This window comes from Sebastes umbrosus, chromosome 10 (assembly GCF_015220745.1).
Source record: "Sebastes umbrosus isolate fSebUmb1 chromosome 10, fSebUmb1.pri, whole genome shotgun sequence".
Classification (NCBI taxonomy): Eukaryota; Metazoa; Chordata; class Actinopteri; order Perciformes; family Sebastidae; genus Sebastes; species Sebastes umbrosus.
In genome coordinates, this window is record NC_051278.1 from 34,343,346 (window position 1) to 34,359,456 (window position 16,111).

At 42.5% G+C, this 16,111-nt stretch overlaps 1 protein-coding gene across 1 annotated transcript in view; it reads left to right on the plus strand.

The window, feature by feature from the left end:
* Nucleotides 1–7,405: 7,405 nt before the first annotated feature.
* Nucleotides 7,406–16,111, plus strand: part of piezo1 (piezo-type mechanosensitive ion channel component 1) — a 175,050-nt gene continuing 166,344 nt past the window's right edge. The window contains 1 exon segment of the mRNA XM_037781514.1: nucleotides 7,406–8,037. Coding sequence (XP_037637442.1) covers nucleotides 7,974–8,037 — 64 coding nt within the window. The 5' untranslated portion in view covers nucleotides 7,406–7,973.

Consider the following 16,111-nt stretch of genomic DNA (forward strand, 5'->3'; position numbering starts at 1 on the left):
GACGCTTTATATATAGAGCAGCTCTTAGACCGTACTCTTTAGTTGAGAGACCCAACAAGAGATCCCACCAAGAGCATTGCAACGCGCTATGGCCAGGAAAAACCTACAGTAGAACTGGGTGGGCGGCCATCTGCCTCGACCGGTTGGGTTGAGAGAGAGATAGAGAGAAAAAGAGAGAAAGAAAGAGAGAGAGAGAGAGAGAGAGAGAGAGAGAGAGAGAGAGACCCTACACGCTGAGATTTGCAAGAGCATTCTCAGAGTCCACAGGAACACCCCCAACAATGGATGCCGAGCTGAATTAGGCCAATTTCCCCTTTTAATTAGGATGCAAAAAAGAGCCATCAAATTCTACAACCACCTAAAAACAAGTGAGCCCAACTCCTACCATTACAAAGCTCTCCATCACCAAGAGGAGAACATAGAGAGGAGTCCCCTCAGCCAGCTGGTCCTGAGGCTCACCTCCTCTAACAGCACAAGGCCTGAGGACAGCCCTCACACTATCTGGACCAACCGAACTAGAGCTAAAGAAAATGATATCAACTATTGGACATCTACCACAAAAAGTCAACACAAACTTCAATGCTATTTGGCTCTAAACAGACAGTACACAGTGGCAGACTATCTGACCACCGTGACTGACCAGAAACAGAGAAAGACATTGACTATGTACAGACTCAGTGATCACAGCCTGGCCAGAGAGACTGGCCGACACAGGCAGACCTGGCTGCCTAGAGAAGACAGGCTGTGTTCTTTACAAAAATTAAATGTAAACTCCAAGATTTTGATTCCCTCTCTGACCAAACTAAAATAAAACATCTACTTGGAGAAAATAGTGTCATCAGCATAGAAGCTGCAGGATATGTCAGTGCATGTCACAGCCTAAGAGACAACCACAACAACACATAATAGATGTAACTCACACTCTGCCTTTTATTTACTCCTCTACTTCATGGTTTTATTTGTTTTTATTTATTTATTTTATTTTTTTCAGTTTTTACTTTTTATTTTAAACACAAACACAAACAAACATACAAACCACAATACAATGATACAATAACGTTACAAGACTGGTCCATAAAAGAGAAAGAATAATAATAAATACATTTCAAAAAAGTTAAAACATAAATAAAAATGAGGCACTGCACTTAAATAGAAGAAAGTATGATGAAATTAAATGATGAATAAAGTCAATAATTGCATATGTGGATCCGATTCACGCCCACTGTCCCTGATTCAAAGATTTGTCCAAAGTTATCAATTTAAGTCCAGATTATATTGAACTCCCAGAGATTCCAGTGGGTTCTTCCATTTCTGCAGAAAAAGATGAGTCCTTCCATCAATACAATGTCTTAATTTTTCCAGAGTCACAACCTCGGATATCAGAGATTTCCAGATGGAAATAGAAGGAGGGTCGTCCCCGACCCACTTAACCATAATGGCCTTCCTCGCCAGCATTATAAGCGATTGAACCACTTCTTCATATTGTTTTAGAGAGTGTGGGACATTTCCGAGCATACATAGAAGTGGGTTTGCTGACACCTGTTGACCTATTGCTGTACTAATGTTAAAGGAACTGTTTGTAACTTTTTACAGGTATAAATCTACCGGGTTGGTTTCCCATGCGCGCTTGCATATGCACACTCGCGTGTGGCTGCGTTGTTCAGACCGCTCCGCTGCCTGCTTGTCTTCACTCACACAACGCGCGCGTTCTCAGTCCACCTCACGTGCATGCGCGCACACTGCACACTGCAGAAGACTTCGTAGCTCTGAGAATATCTAGTGAATTTGTGGACATTTGTGCAGAAATAACTGCTGCAGCTCCTCCAGACCAACAGAGGTTTCCCGTGTCTTGTGAAGTGACGGGGCTCTGCATAGAGAAACGTTATCGTCTACGACCAAAACTCCGGTGTTTCCCCTGTCACTTCGGCTGTGGTCGGGAGACGATGGCTGAAGCAAAGTCAACACTAGGATCAGCATTGATTCATGGAGAGACCTTCGTCTGGTCAGCTAACATTACTGCCAAGCAGCTGAAATATAGAGTGATATTGTGCTTTTAGCTGACGTGTGTCGCCTCACTGTTTTGAGCGATGCTCGTTCATGTCTATGTAGAGCGAGCAAGTGCGAGCCCGACGCTGACTTTCGTTGACTTAACGGCCACAGGTGTTGCTGTTAGCAAGCATTTCTGAAAGTTACAAATAGTCCCTTTAACGCAGATTGCCTTCCAAAATAACTGAATTTTGTTGCATTCCCACATGCAATGCAGCCTAGTACCTACATGAGTTTTACATTTTAAAGAATTTGGTGATATTCCAGCCTTATACTTACTATAAATGTATGGTAATATATAAATATTATGTAGGATATTATATTGTAACTCTTTATATCTATTACAGATTGAAATTCTGGAAGGCAACCGCAGGATCTTATCCCACACATCATTATCCATCACACATTTGAGCAATGTACACCAAGATGTTCTTAACCATGCAAGTTTGTTCAAGTCCAAACTTAATAATTCTGAATAAAACTTAGATATAAAGTGCTTTTGCCCTTTGCGGTCCATAAGAAATATCTCAATATGATAGTCATTTGAAAATTCCAGTGAGTTGGCTTTCTTACACACGTGGACAAAATTGTTGGTACCCTTCCGTTAAAGAGAGAAAAACCCACAATGGTCACTGAAATAACTTGAAACTGACAAAAGTAATAATAAATAAAAATTTACTGAAAATGAACTAATGAAAATCAGATATTGCTTTTGAATTGTGGTTCAACAGAATCATTTTAAAAAACAAACTAATGAAACTGGCCTGGACAAAAATGATGGTACCCTTAACTTAATATTTTGTTTAACAACCTTTTGAGGCACTCACTGCAATCAAGCGATTTCTGTAACTCTCAATGAGACTTCTGCACCTGTCGACAGGTATTTTGGCCCACTCCTCTTGAGCAAACTGCTCCAGCTGTCTCAGGTTTGAAGGGTGCCTTCTCCAGACTGCATGTTTCAGCTCCTTCCACAGATGTTCAATAGGATTTAGATCAGGGCTCATAGAAGGCCACTTCAGAATAGTCCAATGTTTTGTTCTTAGCCATTCTTGGGTGGTTTTAGCTGTGTTTCTGGTCATTATCCTGTTTGAGGACCCATGACCTGCAACTGAGACCAAGCTTTCTGACACTGGGCAGCACATTTCGCTCCAGAATGCCTTGATAGTCTTGAGATTTCACTGTACCCTGCACAGATTCAAGACACCCTGTGCCAGATGCAGCAAAGCAGCCTCAGAACATAACCGAGCCTCCTCCATGTTTCACATTAGGTACAGTGTTCTTTTCTTTGTATGCTTCATTTTTGTGTCTGTGAACATAGAGCTGATGTGACTTGCCAAAAAGCTCCAGTTTTGTCTCATCTCTCCAAAGGACATTCTCCCAGAAGCTTTGTGGCTTGTCAATATGCATTTTGGCAAATTCCAGTCTCGCTTTTTTATGATTTGGTGTCCTCCTCGGTCGTCTTCCATTAAGTCCACTTTGGCTCAAACAGTGACGGATGGTGCGATCTGACACTGATGTACCTTGACCTTGGGGTTCACCTCTAATCTCTTTGGAAGTTGTTCTGGGCTCTTTGGTTACCATTCGTATTATCCGTCTCTTCAATTTGTCATAAATTTTCCTCTTGCGGCCACGTCCAGGGAGGTTGGCTACAGATTCTGGGAGTTTGGACTCCTCAAAGGATTTATTAAAAACCCTTAGTAAGAGATTATTAATTTTCCCCTTCATCACTTTAAAAAACCCGACTGGGAAGCCATCCTCTCCTGGACATTTCCCTGATTGGAGTGTGGAAATAGCTTTATCTACTTCTAATTGGGAAATAGGGGACTCCAATACATTTGCTTGATCCTCTGGTATCTGTGGAAAAGTTAAGTTATTTAAGAAGCAACCTGTCCTGAGCCTCTCCAGGTCAATCTCTGAACTATATAGGTTTGCATAGAATCTTTTGAAGCTCTCATTGATCTGACGATTATTTAATTGCCTTTGGTTATTCTCATCCTGTATAGCTGAGATAAAAGACTTTACAGGGGCATTCCTTGCCAGCCATGCTAAAAGGTGATTTGGTTTGTTGGCCAATTAAAAAAAAATGTGTTTAGCAAACAGAATATCCTTTTCTGCTTTTCTAGTTATCAAATTATTCAGTTGCTTTAAGTTCAATTAGGGTCATATCTAATTTTGTTGCATAGTAGGTCTCCTCTAATTGTTTTATTTTATTTTCAATTTCCAGTTGCTTTGCTACTCGCTCCTTTTTCTTTTGACTTGTATATGAAATAATCATGCCCCTCATGTAAGCCTTATAAGCATCCCACATAATTCTTGGGTCAGCTCCATCCTTATCATTGAATTCTAAAAATAAATCTGTATGATCATTCAAAAATGTTATAAATTTCTCATCCATAAGCACCGTTGTATTCATTCTCCAAGAGAGTTCATTAGGTCTAAGAGGTTGAATGGACATAACAACAGGAGCATGGTCCATAAGGGCAATATGGCCTATTTCTACACGTTCAACTAAATGAGTACGACATCTAGAAACAAAAATGTAGTCAATGCGTGATGCTGACAAATGAGGCTGAGAGCGAAATGTATATTGCTTTGAAAGTGGGTTGTAATGTCTCCATATGTCCAAAAGATCAAATTCCTTATTAATATTTAAGATAGCCTTGGCATTTTTGGATTGAATTGTCTGAGAGGGAAGTCTGTCCATCATTGGGCATAATGCACAATTAAAGTCACCCCCTATTATCATATTCGTGCAATCCATATCAGCTAGTTGACTAAATAAGGATGCATGAAATGCTTCACCTTGGACATTAGGGGCATAGACATTTCCTAACCAAATATTTTCACCGTGTAGCACCCCTTTAACTAGAACGTATCTTCCTTCAGTGTCTTTACAGGAAGCCGTGACAGTAAATGGGAGATTTTTGTGTATCAGTATAATCCCACCCCTTTTACTTGTTGAATGTGATGAGAAGAAAATCTGACCAACCCATTCACTGAGATATTTTTTGTGCTCCTCATCATTTAAATGCGTTTCCTGTCAAAAAGCTATTTGAAACTCATCTTTTTTAAGGGAGTTCAGGACAGATTTCCTCTTTACCACATTATTAGAACCCCGAATATTCCATGTACTTATCTTAATAGTCATTGACAACAGGTTGTGTTATGAATTGCGTGCCACATAGAACCTCAGCATTTAAAAATAAGGTGGACCAGACAGCTTCAAGTGCAGAATGAGCACTGTTGAACATGGGAATGATTTCCAAGCAAGAACAGAACAGAAAGCTTGGAATCACTAAGAACTAAAAAAAAGAAGGAAAAAAAATCAGAAGAAGAAAAAAAAAATATTAAGGAAAAAACGTAAAGGAAAATAAAATCTAACCTTACCTAGTTGTACTTTAACCTTGTAGTAAGCACAGCTGTAGAGGATCAAGAACATGAGTATACACGCCCCTTACTGGATTGCAACAATTAGAATACCAGTGTAAATTCAATTATGTGACAATACAGTGAGATAGGAGAAGCCTCGATGTGCAAAGGCACGTATTTCACGTCACTCTACATTCAGTACCTGAGGCAGTCCCGTTCTATCTAACCTCAGGCCAGAGGTTTATTTTGATGCGGGCAGCTTACTGGTATAGCCATTGATTTCATCCATAGACGCGAAGGAGGAGCTGGTGCTGTTGGGGTGAAAGATTCTGATGACAGCAGGGTACAAGAAGGAGTACCTTATCCCAGCTTCTCTCAGTCATTTTTGAGCGTTTGCCGACTCCTTCCTCGTCCTCTCAACTTCTGTGGAGAAATCCTGATAGAAGGACGTGTTTCCACCTCCAATATTTATCGTGCCTCGGTTTCTTGCTGCATACAGGATTTTCTGTTTGTCAGTGTAGTTGTGCAACCTCACCAGGACGGCTCTCGGACCCTCCTTGCCGGCGAATCTCACTGGCGGTCCCGTACGGTGGGCTCTTTCAATCTTGATTCAGCACATCTGGTATCCACTTTTCAAAGAAATCGACGGGTGTTTTGCCCTCTGTACCTTCTTTCAGTCTGACAATCCTCACGTTCGGCAGCCGACTTTGGTTTTCAAAACTTTCCAGGCGATCTAATGCCTTCTTTAGCTGGACCTCTGGAGCTCCCACCCGGGGTGTAGTGGTAGCCGACACATCCTCCAATCTGATCGCTAACTGGTTTAATCATGTTAGCTAGTTTACTGTCCAGCGTCTTCTCTATATTAGCAGTGACAGTCTCCACAATTAATTTGCCTCGTTTCACATTTGGGTCTTCGTTGTCAGTAGGCTCATAGGCCGCATCGCCGTCCGGGTCAAGCTCATTGTCTTGGCTAGCATAGTTGACGTTAGCGTTAGCATTGCCGTTACCTCCTTTTTTACGTCCGTCTTTCTTCTTGTAGGTCTGGGAGTCGCAAAAAAGTTGTTGAGTGACATTATCAAAATATAGTGTACACCGGAGGTAGTTTTCCACTGGTAGGAAATGTGTTAAAAAATGATATTTACAGCAATCCAGCGGGGAGAGACCAAACTCCACGTCTACTCAGGTCGGCACATCACGTGATCCCCTCATTTATTTATTTTTTATATATACATTTGATATTTGATATTGCAATATATTGTTAATTGTTTTTTATTTTTTGTTTGTTTTATTGACAAAACAAACATACATTATTTCTCTATTGTTTTCTACCATTTCCATGTTCTTTTTAAATATCTATATTTTGTAATTTGCTTAATGAATTGTACATATGTGTATATATGTTTTTGTTTTTATTTTCTTCTTTTTTATTATTATTATTATTATTATTATTGAATTGACGCTTTGGCAATATTGTTCACCTGACAGTCATGCCAATAAAGCATATTGAATTGAGAGAGAGAGAGAGAGAGAGACACAGAGAGAGAGCGAGAGAGAGAGAGAGAGAGAGAGAGAGAGAGAGAGAGAGAGAGAGACACAGAGAGAGAGACAGAGAGAGACAGAGAGAGAGAGAGAGAGAGAGAGGGAGAGAGAGACACAGAGAGAGAGGGAGAGAGAGACACAGACACACAGAGAGACACAGAGAGAGAGAGAGAGAGAGAGAGAGAGAGAGAGAGAGAGAGAGCATGATGTCCACACTAACCACAAAAAGCAGCCTCTGGCTCCACTGTTGCGTTCACTGGCTCCATGTTGGTCCAGTGCGTATCTGTACGCTGGGGGGCGCCACCGACACACACAATGTCATGTATTTTGGTGTGAGATCAGGCAGATATACATGGTGGTGAAGACCTATTGATAGATGTGGTCATCATGGCATTTTCAATAAGAAAGCCATTCTCACACAGTAATCTATAATAACCCAGACCGGCCTGATATTACCTTTAGATGAGGAGCCTGAACTTTATACAATTTATAGCAACTCTTAGTAATGTAGAAGTAGTTGATGGAGCAGCAGGGAGGTGACCAGCAGCAGTAGGAGCAGCAGCAGGGTGGAGAATAGCTCCTCTGTAGCTCCTCTATGAACGCCCTCCACACTCGGCAGCCTGTGAATCACATTTTCCACCTACCACTACCCAGTGACTCCAGACTGGGCCCCGCCGGAGGAACACACGCAACAAGAGCTCTCTTCCTCCCGACAACTTCACTGAACCGAGTCGGTGTGCTGCTGAAACACCCAGAACACAGCTTTAAACACACAACAGGACCGGGACCGGACCGGGACCGGGACCGGGACAGTCGACTGATCCAACTTCAACACTTTGCACTAAAGTTTGCTTTCCTTTTTTTGATGGAAGATCATGAGTATCGGATTAACGCTCTGTCCCAATCAACCCCGATGGAGCCGGATACGTTGGGTAACACGTGTCTGTGCCCTGATCAGTGCTAGTTATTGATCTATTGATCATCGGGGATTATTGAGTATTGATCCGGAGGCTGCTGACATGGATCTCCAGGTGATAGTCTGGCTCTTCTACAGCTGTCTGATGCCCACCGCGCTGCTAACAGGTAAATAACTTTCATTTGTCTCAATAACAGGAACAATGGACATGTGTCAAACTATTAATTTCCAACTACGTTGACGTCAGCAGTAACGTGGCCTCACGCTGGAGGCGAAACTGTGAAAAAGTTCGCAACAACTTGGTGTGTGGAGTGATAGGATAGGTAGTGGTAGGCTGCTAGTAGACGAGGATTTCACATGTCCTCTCTGTACCAGCACATAGGACATATGAGGGATTTAGAGACCTCAACTAAGTAGATCAAAAGCACTTGTCAGTCTGTGTGGAAGAGGTGTTGTTGTCGCTTCCCATGGGCGAACTTTGTTGTGGTGAAATGCGATAGTGAGAACGGGTGAAGCTGTGGAAAAAATTAAATATATTCCAAGTTATCACTGCTTTGGGGTTGGAATATTAGCCGAATGACTGCAGTTGTTGCAGTTGTATTTAACAGGTCATACGTTATTTTCTACCAAGTTTGCGGGTTAGCTGATAAGCACAGGACTCCTAAAGTGACTGATATTTCAGTGAGGTTCGGCGGGGATGAACTGTGCTCAGCCTGTCCAAGAGCGAATGTGACCCGTGATGCACATTACGCTTCACATGAAACGTTACTAGTTTATGTGGGCAATCGATGATCTTTCTCTTTCTTTTCTATCTATCTATCTATCCATATATCTGTCTGTCTGTCTGTCTGTCTGTCTACCTATCTATCTATCTATGTTTCAATATGACTTAATCTTTGTGTACGGAGCATACTGGTGGTGTTTCCATATTGAGTGTGTGTGTGTGTGCGTGTGTCTCCTGACAGGATGTCACCAGCTACAGAACTGGTAGTGTTTCTGTCAACAGTTTCAGGAGTTTCTACTGAGTCACAGGAAGTGAAAGATGCCAGTGAAGTTGCCAAGACACACACATCCAGTCTGCAGCTGGAACATAGAGCAATAAAGACAATAAATAAACAGTCTAATAAAGTAGTCCCATATTGCACTGCAGTGCTGGACAGCAGTAAAGTGGGACCGCTCGCTAGTCGGCACCAGAAATACTAGTCGTTAAACTTATTATTATTATATTAATGTACACATTTAAATTAGCCTACATATTGACCTTACATAAAGCCTTCGGGTTTCTGGGATCCACCATCTCCCAGGTCCTCCAGTGGATGTCCAACACATGGCCACCAAACAGGAACGGAACAGACTACAACGGACAGTCAGGACTGCAGAGAACATTCTGCCCTCCATCCAGAGTAGGGTTATTATAGTAGCATAAACTAAAACCAAAATAGTAATAAGTAGTGAAAAATATTGTTAGTAAACTGAAACTAAATAATAAAAAAAATTCCTTTAAGAGAAACTAAACTAACAAAAACACACTAAAACCAGGCTACTGTAAAACTAAAACTAAATATATGAAAACTAAACTAAAATTAAATCAGAAAGTCAAAACTAAAATGAAATATAACTAATTGAAAATTCAAACTATTATAATCTTCCTCCAGAGTCAGGAAATGGATTACCCTCACAGGGCAGGATTTATCGGACGTCTATGGATCACTACTACCATCAACAGGACAACATGGACTCCAGCAGCACATCCACCAAACCGTAATCTTCATCTCTGGACAGAGATCCAGGTTAATGTCCCGTCCAGGGTTAATAAATAACTTGATCTTCTTGTGTCGCTTCTCAAAGAAATAAAAGAGCTCAGGTGTAGCTTGGAATTTGCCCTCAATCATATAACAGACCGTTGCTATGTATAACAAACCGTTGCTATGGACCCAGCTCTGATGTCGGACTCTGGAGGACCGTTTTTGTGTCAAATTATTGATTTCTTCAGTCAGTAGCCGTGTAATAAGCGGGATAATGTACAGCTAGCGGGTCATTGTTGTGAAAGAATCCCGACAGAGACCCCTCTGCAGCATCGCCCTGTCGGGGATTCTTTCACAACAATGACCGGCTCGCTGTACATTATCCCTTACTTATTATGGAATATAGAAATGTAGTTTTGGTTTTGACTGCCATCAACCAACATTTCAGTACGTTTTCAGTATAACAGGGAAAATAATAAAAAAAAATATAATAAAATCAAATTTGTCATTTATTTTGAAAAATGTAAACATTCATCCATCACTCGTTGGTCATAATTCTAGATCAGGTATCAGCCAAAGATGACCTGTCTCCATTAAATCCTGTTTCTTAGTCATTGTTGTTATACGAATATCTAACCCAGCTGCATTAACAGTTACAGCCTCAGTTGAGCTACACAAAGAAGGATTGTAATCAGAGTACAGATTTTAAAGTGAACGAACCAAAAAGAGCGTTTGTGTATCAGAAGAGATCAAACTGGGATCTGCCTCCCTCATATCAGATATCACAGAGAGAGTGTTGTGTGTGTTGTGTATGAGTGTTGCTAAGCCGGTGAGTCAGAGCTATTCCACATCAGAGCCGTTTAACAAGACTTCATGGCTCAGTGAGAAATACTCTGAGAGAGTGTGAGCTGTGGGCCAGAGAGAGGAGTGGTTCACCAGTTCTTTCTCCGTCCAGACACAGATGTGATAATCCTTCTATCTGGGCAGCGTCAGGACAACGAGCTGGAGCTCTCCTGACTCTTCTTCCCAAAGACCTTAAACTCCACAACCTTTTATTGACTCTTCAGAGCTCAGTCACATTTTCCTACGTGCTGGCTCCTTTTTCCTCCTCAGCTCTAACGGTGAAGACATGCTGTTGCATGTTTGAGCCAGCGTGCTGAGAGTGTGGCACATTTGGAGAGTTCAGAGCCAGGACAGTATCTGCTCCAAGGCTCTGACGGGCCTGTAATGGAGCATTAACTCATGGAATATCTGACCACAGAAGAGACTTTCTGGGAAACGTAGATGCTGTGTAAACATGTGTAAACCAGGACAGACATGTAACTCCACTGTAGGGGTGACAGGTGAACAGCTATCAGTGTATTCTAACACCAGGTCTAGACATCTGGAGTGAAACATTCTGAAGTAAAGAATGACATCTACATCTACAATACATCTGTATTGTACTGCAGTGAGACACTGGCTGCTTGGGCCAGTCTGACAACGGACAGTTTCCACAGAATATAAAAGGAGTGAACAGGAGGCCTGTTTCAGCTATCAGAGAGAATGTCTTTGACATGTGAAATGCATGGAGGCCAACTCTACTGCACATTTTATCTGAATATACTACTTACTGGCGTCTACTTGACTGGCAGTGTTTGCTGAGTCTGCAGTCACCAGACTGATTAAGAATAATGAACCATGTGGTTGTTCCTCTACCTGTTGTCTCATGTCCCTCATCACAACCAAACTTTATCTGTCAAACTCACCAGCAACAGATCATATACAGTCTCACATCATTCCACCATATTACATGATCCTTATCAGCAAACTGTGTGATACAGTTGAAAGCTCCAGTACAAGCAGGGGGATGAGTTATTGTGTTTCTTATTTAACCAGTTTCATTTCTGTGTCTTGTGTATGCAATTATTGTTATTATTTCAGTACTATATGTATTGTTTTTTTGTTCATTTTGAAACAACAGAACAAACATTCACCGATAATAACATTCTCCGTACAAAGAATCTTAACAAACACAATATTAATATAAAATAAGCCATTATAGATACAGGAAAAACATACATATACAAATAAATAAATATATATATATACATATGTATATGTATATATATGTATATATGTATATATATTTATATGTATATATATATATATGTATATATATATATTTATTTATATATACATACATACGCATATACAGTATATATACATACAAAAACACTTGTGTATGCATTTATATTTAGTATTATCTTTCTGTAACATGAAAGCAGCGGGAGCTATTTCCAGATGAGTGAGCACAGTGAACATTATATTGTAAAGGTTAAAGATGGCGGTAGAGGGAGAGGAGCATAGTCCCACTAAGGGGAATAAATTGCCCTGGAGGGCTGTGTGGACGGTCTGGGTCTTGGGTGGGTGGATGGGTGGTTCTGTTGAGCCTTCTCTGTGTCGTGGGCCCAACTCTACGTAACACCAGTTATTGACAGGTTGCCTACAGACTGACTGCACTCTCACACTCACACACACATTCATATTTAACCCCAGATATATGAATGACACCACAATATGCAATTAGAACGCCTTTCTTGCTTTTGTCATGTCATTTGTACGCCATGTAGTCTGTACGTGTAGTGATAAATATGAATATTCAGTGGTCAGAGTCAGTGACAGAATAAAAAGAGAGAAAGAGGGAGGGGATGTGAATGGTCCAACAAACACAGGACCGGTGTTTTGTTCTGCCTCTCACCAGCGACAGCTGTGGCCAGAGGCATCATGTTTACGGCTTGTCTGTCCGTCCGGACCATTCGATATCTCAGGAACGCCTGGAGGGAATTTCTTCAAATTTGGCACAAACATCCACCTGGACTCAAGGGCGAACTACTTCAATTTTGGTGGTGTAATGTCAAAGGTCAAGGTCACTGGGACCTCACATCTGTCCTATTCTCGTGATATCTCGGGAACGCCTTGAGACAATTTCTTCAAATTTCGAACAAACGTCCACCTGGATCAAGGATGACCTGATTAGATTTTGGTGGTCAAAGGTCATTGTGACCTCACAAAACACGTTTTTGGCCATAACTCAAGAATTAATTTGCTAATTATGACAATTTCACACAAATGTTATAACAGGATAAAATGATGAAGGGATGACATTTCGGACAGACATGGCTATGAACTGACACTTGGCTTGAGCTTCTCTGTGCTTTGTTGACATCAGCAGGTCGGCCACACATGCCTTTTAGTGTATATTAGATAGATCGATAGATAGATCGATAGATAGATAGGTAGATAGTAACTTTATTGACCCCGAGGGAAATTCAAGTTTCCAGCATCACAATTCCATAGTGCAAAAACATGTTAGTAAAAAGGCAGTAAAAAAGTTAGTAGTGCAAAGTACAAAGTAAAAAAAAATATACCAGATATAAAAATACAAGATGAAGAAGAAAACTGTTAAAACTGAATATAGTGCAGAGTAACAGCTGTGATACACGACTATTAAAAAAGTGAATATAGTGCAGAAGAGACTGTTAAAAATGAGTATAGTGCATTATTATCTGCCCTGTAGACCGTCCTCCTTTGTCCCCCCCCCCCCTCTCCATAGAGAGGTGTTGTACAGTTTGATGGCTCGGGGGACAAAGGATTTCCTGGGTCTGTCTGTGGAGCACTTGGGGAGCAGCAGCCTGCCGCTAAACGAGCTCCTCTGTTTGGTGATGACGGCGTGCAGAGGATGGCTGGCGTTGTCCAGTATGGCCAGCAGTCTGTTGAGTGTTCTTTCCTCTGCCACCGTCACCAGACAGTCAAGCTCCATGCCGACCACAGAGCAGGCCCGCCTGATCAGCTTGTCCAGCCTCGAGGTGTCCCTCTTAGTTGTACTGCCCCCCCCAGCACATCAAAGTGTAGAAAAGGACGCTGGCGACCACAGATTGGTTGAACATCCGCAGGAGTTTTGTGCAGATGTTAAATGATCCCAGCCTCCTCAGGAAGTACAGTCTGCTTTGGCCCTTCCTGTAGAGGTGGTCAGTGTTTATTGTCCAATCCAGTTTGTTGTTCAGCTGCAGCCCGAGGTACTTGTAGGTACCCACGACCTCCACCTCGTTCCCATCGATCTGGACCGGTCCTGGGGGTGGTCTGGACTTCCTGAAGTCTATGACCATCTCTTTGGTTTTTGAGGTGTTGAGCTGCAGGTGGTTGGAGTGACACCAGGTGACGAAGTCCCCCACCAAGCTCCTGTACTCCTCCTCCTGATCACCCCCGACACATCCCATAATGGCCGTGTCGTCGGTGAACTTCTGAATGTGACACGACTCAGAGATGTAGTTGAAGTCCGCCGTGTAGAGGGTGAAGAGAAGGGGGGCCAGTACAGTCCCCTGTGGAGCACCGGTGTTGCTGACCACAGTGTCAGATGTGATGTCCTTCAACCTGACATACTGTGGTCTGCCGGTGAGGTAGTCCTTGACCCAGGTCACCAGGTGTGGGTCCGCTTGCATCCTGGCCAGCTTGTCCTGTAGTACACGGGGCTGGATGGTGTTGAAGGCGCTGGAGAAGTCAAGAAACAAGATTCTGACTGTGCCACCTCCCTTGTCAAGGTGCAAGTGGGCCCGGTGTCGGAGGTAGAGGACTGCATCCTCCATCCCGACATTCGCCTGGTAAGCAAACTGCAGTGGATCCTGAGCATGCTGCACCTGAGGTCTGAGGAGGTTGAGGAGGAGCCGCTCCATGGTCTTCATCAGGTGTGACGTGAGTGCCACACGTCAGTGCATGTGAGCGGGCCCCACTGGCTAGCTATGCACTGCTCTCATACAGCGGTTACAGCTGATAACGCTGTCGGTCACGAAAGCGTAGCGCCCCCCTTCTGGTTCCCCCCAGGTTAACACTGTTAGCTCTGTCAGCACTGGTAGCACTGTTAGGTGTTAGCTCGGCTCAGCCATGTTGAGAGCCGTATGGAGAAAATGGATGTGCCTTGAGTTCCATATAGAGAACCTTTAACCAAAGTATTATTGTTTCTATAACTAATTTCTATCTGCCTTTACTAATGAACTGTTGAAATAGCACACAGAATCATGGTATGTACTGTCTACGGTCTGCAGCTTCCACACTCCATTGTTGAATACTATACATTTCATGTCATTTCTGGTGTTAACAGACCAATTACAGTGTTTGCTGACCTTTCTTTTAGACCATTCATCAGGCCAAATTTCAGCTTGGACACTGAAAATGTTTCCATGAACATCCATATATACATAACATGTACACACAGGAGACCAATGATTTTAACATCAACTACCCGTAAGCACCACCATCACAACACACTATAATTAGACTGTGTGTGTTTGTGTGTGTGTGTGTGTGTTGTATGTGTATGTGTGCGTGTGTGTGTGTGAGAAAGAGAGAGAGAGAGAGAGAGAGAGAGAGAGAGAGGGAATGAGTGTAAATTATAAATGTCTGTTTGGCCCTTTTCTTTCCACAAAAACAGGAAAGCTGGTCAGCATGGATTCAACTATGCATGCACACACGCACTCATGCAACAAAAGGCTGAGTTGGACAGCACCGTCATCACATGTAGCTTCACTGCTCTCAGCTTTAATGCTTTACACAGCCGACTTGTTGCTATTTCCTGCCTTTAGCAGCGGTTGGGGTGAGAGAGTCTCTGACAGTGTTGCTGGTAATTCATGCCTGTGCACTGCCTCGGATATATTCATCATAAAAGGAATGGACAAGAGGAATGTGAAATCCACATTTTCCAGCCAGCTCACAGCGTATATGGTTTCACCTCTTTAAGCCGAGTCCTGTCTGCAGGATCCATTGAGTCAAATTAAAGCGTTTTCAAAGGAATACTTCACCCCCAAAATGATCATTTGTATATCAATAACTCACCCCGTGTTACCTTGAATTCTTGAAGAAAACGTAGTTTTCCTCTCATGAAGAATCAAAAAACAGAGAAAAGTCTTGGTGAATTGAAGTAAATGGGGACCGCGTTTAACAACAGCAAAAATAAATCCAAACATCTGTTTACGTTCTCTCACACAACTCGTGCAGAATAATCCACACCGTGATGGCCTGGATGCCTCGCCACATGCGTCACTGTTGGAAGTGCTCCTCAACCCTTAGCTTGTGGTGGTGCTTAGCCCTTTTCAGGTTAGCTCTGGATGAACTGTGGGCCTGAACGCAACCTGATTTAATAGTAGTGTAGCAGTAGGCAAACCTCTCATCTCCTCCTCATCACCTCTTCATCCACAGCTTCTGGTTCAGGGAAGTTGTTCTCCGTTTCAGGGTGCTGTTAGTGTTGATATAGAGTCAGTGTCCATATCCAGGGTGGCCTGAATGGCAAACACACTTCAGTCTGGTCCAAGGCCTTGTCTCCTCTATTGGGACAGCAGACATGTCAGGTCGGAGTGGTTGAAGTCACCCACAACAATAAATGATGCCTCCCGGTGTAAAGTCTGTTATTTTCTGATTGCAGCATGCAAGCTGAGGCTCAGGGGTCATCCTTTAATCACAGGGT